This window comes from Apostichopus japonicus, chromosome 13, assembly GCF_037975245.1.
Source record: "Apostichopus japonicus isolate 1M-3 chromosome 13, ASM3797524v1, whole genome shotgun sequence".
Lineage (NCBI taxonomy): Eukaryota > Metazoa > Echinodermata > Holothuroidea > Aspidochirotida > Stichopodidae > Apostichopus > Apostichopus japonicus.
Genome location: NC_092573.1, coordinates 20,539,979 through 20,548,264, shown reverse-complemented (window position 1 = coordinate 20,548,264; position 8,286 = coordinate 20,539,979). Strand labels below are relative to the sequence as shown.

The 8,286-nt window shown below is 36.6% G+C and overlaps 1 protein-coding gene across 1 annotated transcript in view; it reads right to left on the bottom strand.

Annotated features, from left to right (window-relative positions):
- Positions 1-3,434, bottom strand: part of LOC139979076 (histamine H2 receptor-like) — an 18,415-nt gene extending 14,981 nt beyond the window's left edge. The window contains exon 1 of the mRNA XM_071989739.1: positions 1,847-3,434. Coding sequence (XP_071845840.1) covers positions 1,847-1,957 — 111 coding nt within the window. The 5' untranslated portion in view covers positions 1,958-3,434. The remainder of the gene's footprint in view (positions 1-1,846) is intronic.
- Between the last annotated feature and the right edge of the window lie 4,852 nt (positions 3,435-8,286).

Genomic DNA, 8,286 nt, shown 5'->3' with positions numbered 1-8,286 from the left:
TTACTCGTTTTTTTTCCGTCATATTTTAGGATTGTTTCACTTTAAAAACTGAAGAAAGGATCGATATTCGTGTCTGAGATTAGCGTGAATCCGCATGATCTGAGGCAACAGCAAAGTAAAAATCAAGATTCGAGATGATGATAACAAGGACAGCATGAACCAGATCAATATGAACCGTAACCTATATGGTGCAGTGTTACACGGATTGTATATATGCAGACTGTTTTGATTGCATATACCAAAACCTTCCCTTGATAAAACGTACTTATTTCCGCATCTCTGTCAGCGATTTTTCCTTCTATTCCATATAGATGAAATGCCAAAGGGTTTTCATCGTCAGAACAAGAAAAATTTCCTCTGACGTTTTGAGTGCTGCATGTAAACTAGGTCAGAAGAGGGGACACTATTGGAACACAGGGAGTGTTAGCTCAGTGGCTAACGCCGGTGTCTTTCAATCATAAGGTCCCGAGTTCGAGTCACTCCAAGGGAAATGTATGTCGTCCAGTTACAGAGTAATTGACAATTGACAATTCATAATCATGGACGTTAAATATGAATCTAAGAGACTGACTTCAGTTACCTTGCGCCTTTGCATAAGCCAACGGCTTCTTCGCGAATTCCTGCTTGCAGGAGGATCTAAAATACATATGGGTGTGGTGGAATGGGGTCGGGTGTCGGCGAATCGTTGTAATGAAGACAATGTTCTTTTCCTCCTATTGTCAGCGGTTTATACAATAGTTTTCATAAGTTGGAAGGGGAGTGGAGGGGTAGGGCATGTACGAGACGATTTGGAGCAGCCTTTGTCATTTTTGTTGGAGGGGGGGGGGGGGATTTTCCAATTAATTGGAGAATTTTCACTTCATATAGTTTCATATCATGCTCTCAGCCTTTCCAGCACCCCTATCTTCGGTATGAAATGTGACGTAGTGCGAACGTTATCAACCCCAATGCCTCTTTCAGTGAGTCAATGCAATGAACACATTGGTTGAGCATGAGAAGTACAGAAATACTTGTTGTTAATTGAGAAGGGTCTACATTACATTGAAACGATTTCCCGCTCTAGGGTATATTAGTGACGGGAAAGCTTCATTACAAAAATAACATTTATTCTAGTGCTTTTTGATAAGAGAAATTTATTTCTATTATGTTAACTACAACCGATGACATGTACACACTCACTAACAATCACGCATATATATATATATATATATATACATATATATATATATATATATATATATATATATATATATATATATATATATATATATATATATATATATATATATATATATATATATATATATATATATATATATATATATATATATACACATATGATATTCCCGCCCAGCTTCAAATTAATATTCAATCTCAATATCTTGGTCACGGGGATTAAGCCTTAATGTGAAAACTCATTTTAATCAAATTCACTGCTATGTAACTATGTCATTTCATTGCAAACGAATCGTAACAACGAGCAACGAATATTTATAATGAACGCAGGCGTTGGGGATGGGGGGGGGGGGCAGGAGTTGTGACCGGTACGTACGCAACCCCCATCCCTCTCATTTTCAAAGCTCCACATTTTCCATTTTAGCGAATGGTATTTCGTTTTGCAGCATGGGAAGATTCATATTGAATTGTGTCAACCAAATTGAAATGAGTGCAACATTTTACATGTAAGCACTCTTATATGATATATCCAGGACGGTGTTCAACGACAGGGGTAGACGTCATTTAAGTAAACGTACTACCCCATAGAAAACCCCGCCTATGGGACTACTATTGAGCTACTGCATACCAAAAAAATAACATTAATAAAAAATAAATATGAAAAATTTACCGCAATATTTCCAAGTATGGTAAGAGTCATAATTAAGGCCATGAAGATAGCTTGGAATGCTAGATACGTCGATGGTGGAATAGTGTCTAAAAGTGGATCGGATTCTTCCATGGTTCCAACGTAAGGTCACTGTTCCACAAAGTCCAGCCGTGAGATCACAAACAATACGCTCAATGAGACCATTATCTCCAAAATTTGAGTGTCAAAGGATTACCCGTTATGTGAACTCATATATACTTTCGAGGTCTCCATCCGGAAGCTTACATTACATTTGACTTTGTCGTAAGGAAACCCAAAAGGAGATTTTTCATATACTGGTCAAAATTGGACTCCTAATCGGCCTTGGTGATTGATTCCTCTGAAATTCGAAATAAATTGCATCCAACTTTGACGTCGGTGAAACAAGATGGAGAAATATTTCAAAAAAGATGAAAGAGAAAAAGAAGCCAATAAAACCACAAAAGCGAAGGAGAAACGGCTTTACGTGATATCATTTATCTCCATTCGTGGTCGATTGTAAGCTAGAATATATCCATCCAAGATCTAAAACGTTTACTGTTGATGGAATGAAGAAATAAATATTTTAGCTGTTTTTCCCCCCAAAAAAGGTGGCTCATTAATGAATCAAGTTGTTATGTCATCGTTGAATCGTTGAAATTGAACATTATTCATGTCATCGATATAGATTTATATAGAGGTTTCCTAATAAATAAAGGACGTATACGCTTTTGAATATAATGGAGAGAGGAACGACAAATTTTAGACTTTCGCTGGGCGAAGTAAGCTGTGATCCCAAAAAAAAAAACCCCAAAAAACCAATAGAACGTATAACAGAGAAAGAGAATTTCCGCTGAGGTCGGTGAATAACAATGAGCTAGTGTCTAGGCACCCCTAAGCGTCCTTCGGTTTATTAAACTCCTTAAAATAAATAATTCATAAAACAACGTGATGTGAATACCTGATTTTCATTGAAAATAATGGATCACCATCAGACGAGAATTAAACAACTTTGTGGTCACGTTTTGACAGCTATTGGAAGTTGAAACCTGGCGAAAAGAGTTGTTTACTCTTAGCCAAAACGAAAATAAAATCATAGATGCATTTTCCCATGGGAATATAATATTTTATATTAATTTCCATATATATATCAAAGTTATATTCCATACAGTATATATATATAACGTTCGTTTTTATATCCTTTCCTGAATGAGAGTTTAAATCTCCCTACTGCAACTTGTTCCGAAAACAAAGGTCTCCCATGTTCACATAGCCCTCGCGTCAGACTTGCGGTAGCCTTATAGTACAACGCGAGTTTTCTCCATTAAATGCATTTGCGTGTGTGTAATTACAGTAAACAGTATAATGGCTTGCATCCGTGGATGTGCGCATGTTTCGTTCAAGTTGTGTTCATCTTCTGTAGATGAGGGGCTTCTTTTACACGCACACAGACGCGTGGAGGGGGTGGTATGTAATTGAGGTTACCCTGCATGTGCGTGTACACGTAACCGTCGAGTGGTGAAATTCTTCTTAGTGGCGATTCTCAAACGAATAGCGTAATTAAGGAAGCAAGAAGAAAATTGAGAGGCTGTTGACAGCTATATCTTCTCTTAGATCCCTTCAAGGGACACCGACTGATAGTTCAGATTTCGAGGAAAGTGATTAGAAGAGGAAGAATACGATAAAGAAGAAGAAGAAGATGAAGAAGAAGAAGAAGAAGAAGAACATTAGGCATATACTGATAGAACGATTGCTCTCCTAAAGTCTCGATTGGGACAATTGTAGATAGGAGATTGAAGAAGAAGAATAAGAAGAAGGGAAAAGAAAAAGGATTGCTTGTACATTTGATTACTTGCATCAATTAATTTTTACAGGTGTTGGATTCTGGCGTTGTATATAAAGTATATAGAAGAACAACTTCAATTGAGTCCAGTGAAAGAATAAAAAAGTGTTGCAGAAAATATTTCGCCGTAGATGCAGTTGGCCTAAGATGGTTATGTAACAGCAGGTGTTTATTGGTCGTGTTAGAAAAACAATTAGAGATTGAAAATTAACCGCAATGTATATTATCAAAGCTGCTAGTTAAATGAGTATTCGAACACCCCCCCCCCCCACACACACACACTCCCCTTCCCCATACTAAGTAGTTCGTGGTATTTCAAGCAAAACAGTATTATCGTAGTAGTTTATTATGATGTAGTTATATTTGTCTTACCAAATGCACAATACAACGCCGAAGGGAAATGGGGGGGGGGGGGGGTTGGGATGAACGAAAAAGGCATTCTTATTTTTCATAACACACTTACTTAAAGAAAACTTCAAAAAACTCGCCCGGTTCAGTTGTTTTGCCCCGGGCCCGGATCTTACTCGCGAGGGCCCATGCACACGATCTAAATTCCTAAGTTCGGACGGAAAAGGCAACAATTGATCCCGCTCTGGCAATTCTTGCAATGCATGTGCGCATGCCTAGACCCCGCCCAAACCCCACCCACAAACACCTCTTATGTCTATAGACTTGCATGACTACCACGTGACTGTAGTTGTGAGTATGCTCTTTAAAGGGTGTGAAGACTCGCGCACAAAGTAACGTCTCATGCCGGTAATCTGACCTAGTTTCGAATGAAGTGTAACAGAAGTGTTAGACACCACCATCGATCCCAGAAAATTCACACACAGCTTGCTACCGTCGGTAATTAGACACTAGTGTACAGTCAATACATACAGCTGCGGTCAATACCCACAGCACAGTGTACACAAGATACAGCGATGGACATCTCAGGTCCAGCTAAAGATAACAAATTATCACGTTTCATTACTGTCTGCATTTTGTAGCGACACGAACAAAACATCACTTGCAAGCAACAGAAAGTTAACTTTTTCAGATGGCCGCATGCGGTTTAGGGCAAGTCTTCAATGCCTTTAAGTGTAGACCCATCTGATGGTCGCAAATGATAACAGTCAAACGGCACTACAGATACAAGCAACTCCTATCAGAAAAGAACAGTATAATAATAATAATAATAAATAATAACAATTATAATAAAAACTCCCGACACCATCAAATACACTGACCTTTTCAATATAAATAAATCTAGCCAACGCCCGTCCCCTTCAAACACCAACACGCCGATATTTTATGTATAATATTTATATATAATATGTTATCATATTATTTTATAATATTTTATATATTCACCAAGCGCTGTACATGCAGCCGTAGAGAAAGCGTTTCTCAAAGAGACGATATTGAGGCCTGACGTTTGGGTATAGATGTCGCTATATAGTTTCATCACTTCGGGGGATTTTCTGGTTGGCGGAGTGATTGCATAGCAAAAAGATTATTGGATATTGATGTCAAAACCAAATCCTCATAGCCTTTTTTTTTTGACGAAGATAACGATTTTTTTCGGATTTGATGATATTTTGATTTATGCATCTGGCAACAGAGGAGCGAATCACTTCACATCTGCAATTCAAAATATAACTTTCTAATTCACCGATGAATATTTCTACAAAATTGTTATATCTGGGTGACATTCTCAATGCAGAGAACATTGACAGCTTAGCAAACATTCCTAATGTATCAGATGGCAAGGAGTAAATATCGACGAAAAGATAATACCAGAGAAGAACAGGTTTTGAAGAATATCGCTCAATTGTTTGCTCAAACATCCCCAGACAATGCAAACACATTAACCTCCGCTTTTCATCACTATTATGGACAGACCTTTGACAGATCTTAAATGAGAATACAGGCCTTTGAAAGATAACTCAACAAAAACAAGACACGTACAATATATTAAGTTTCACGTCGAATATGCTCTTTTTCTATATAAATGTTGGTTTATTAAATGTTATATATTAACAACATACTTTCATTTCTTAAGTATTTCTTGGTTTTTAACTAATTAAGAAAAAAAGAAGGAAAAAGGGAAAAAAAAAACCCAGAAAAGTAGAAACAGAAATATGAAAGACAAATCATAAAAGTGGCCTGCACTAAACTTCGTACTTTCATGGTTTGTTTATAAAGGCACTATAGCCTAGTATCAGCCAACTATATAATCTTTCACCTTCTTTTGAAATATTATATACAGAGTTCCAATATCTCAACCCAGCTGTGGGTGGGGAGAGGGAGGGAGGGGGGTAATGGGGAGAGTGAACGTAAGCTTTTTGTCACTCTCTGAATTGATTTTTTTTTTAACCCTGCCGGTCAATGGAGGGTTAAAGATATGTCATCACAACCATTTTCCCAATCTGAATTCCAATTTATGTTGTTTACTGAGATATTTTACATGAAATTTGTCTCATCCTCACTCCTACTACATTAGGTTATCACTTGAGGCATCGAAAATCATAGCAGAACTTGTCGGTTGAGTTAAGTTTTCATTCACCAAAGGGAAAAAGAAATTGAATTCAAACATTTTGAAATTTTGATTGTCATAAAATAGTGAGGAGTAGGGATGAGGCATGGTCAGGTATGGATTGGAACAGTTGAGGGGGGGGGGGTGGGGAGGGGGACATTTTCCTTGTCTGTTTGTCGGTGTTCACCATAAAAAAGAAATCCCATCCATTTACAAATAATTCTATTATATTTCTTTGAGACTTTTCAGCCCCAGTTTTCTGTTTCCGTTAAACGTGTTTATTACAATTTTATAACGCAGAGTAAAACAACAATACACAAACATAGTATGGTATGAAGGTGTAGGCAACATTACTGGTGCAACGGTGAACATGAAAGTTGTTTCCCATCAAGTTTTACACACACATTTATTCTCTTTTTTTCGGTGAGTGAGTGAGTGAAGTTTAAATTGACTTTATCTCATTTTGAATTTTTGGGCTAAGTGAGTGAAGTTTAAAATTGACTTTATCTCAATTTGAATTTTGGTTTCATTCATGAGAAATCTTCTTCAGGACACAGACCAGGATTTTTGCCTTGTAGACACTTTGGATTAATCTCTTACATGTATCTGTTGAGAAGAAATGACATGAAACAAAATACTTCCATCCCTCCTGCCCCCCTCCCCCCTCGCCCCCCCTCATTCTGACAGCAGATAAGAGAAATACTATTCATCGAGTCATTATAATATTTTACATTGCTATAACCGACATAACTTTAAGATTCACTGAGAGAAAAACATTATCCTAACAATTGATTCTGAAACAAGACAGAAAAACAATACAGACAAAGGAAACCAAAAAAATGTCTCGACATTAATATAATACTAAAAGAATGAAAGAAAATATCCACAAAAAAAATCTGAAAAACAATTTAAAAATAATTCTTTTTACACTTTTCGTTTAATATAAGGCACTATGGGTTACTGTCGAGGAAAACCCAGAACATCTCCATCGTAAAATCATCTTTGCCGTATGCTTGTATTTTTTGTCTTCATATTTCGTTACTTTGGAGATGCTCGCGCTAATTTTACCACCGATGGTAACAAATTGCCCATATTATTGAAATATTCCCTTTCTCATTAATACAAGGACTTCATCATTCATGTTTTGAACTTCTATTTCCGTGAAGGATGTCAGAGAGAAAAAAAAAATTGTTTGTCATGGCTTGTCTGTTTTCATGTTTATAATAACTTCCAACATTTATTAATATTAATTTGATATGGTTGCATTTCCCAGAGCTGGTTTGAGTACAGTCATTGTTATAATTCAATAAGGTTATACCGCAGTGGCAGCCATTGCTCGTATGTAAAAGGGGAAGACACATCACTGGTTGTTGAAAGAAGCTGACCTTTGTACAACAGGGTCATGCAAAGGTCATGCAAAATTGAGAACATGGTTATATAGATTCAAGTGCATTAATGTCTCCTTTGTTAACCTTACACAGGGTATTAAATAACAAGGGCAAGGGTTGTCTGATTGATACAAAATTTTGTTGTACAACTATGGCAAGAACAATTCTACTGGATAATAGGCACATATACTTCTATTATTCTGTTTCAACTTCTCTATTTTTATCACCAAAAAAAAAAAAAAAAAATCACAGTTCTCTCTAAATACTAGATATTCAACATGTTCTTGATAAAATGTAATAGAATTTCAATTATTATCCCATTTTATAGGAAACAATAACTTTACATACCGTAAACTATAAATATATGTTTTAACCGCTCTTAAACTATAAATGTGTGAGATTCTTCACATTTGGGTCGATCTACATGAAAAGCAGTAAATAATTTGTTTTCGTTACAAACAATTACAAAACCCAAAAAAAAACAGGTAGGCAAAATTGAGCTACACAAAAAATACTAAAAAGTTGGTTTATAATAGATACTGTACATCTCCCTTCTCCCCTCCCCCCCAAAAAAAATACTGTCCTACCATATTTGCCCAATTCCACCCCCACACCCCCCCAACCCCCATCATCCCTATTGTAAGCTTAGCATGGCTTTCATTCCTGCTACTTCACACTTGAATCTATCTATATG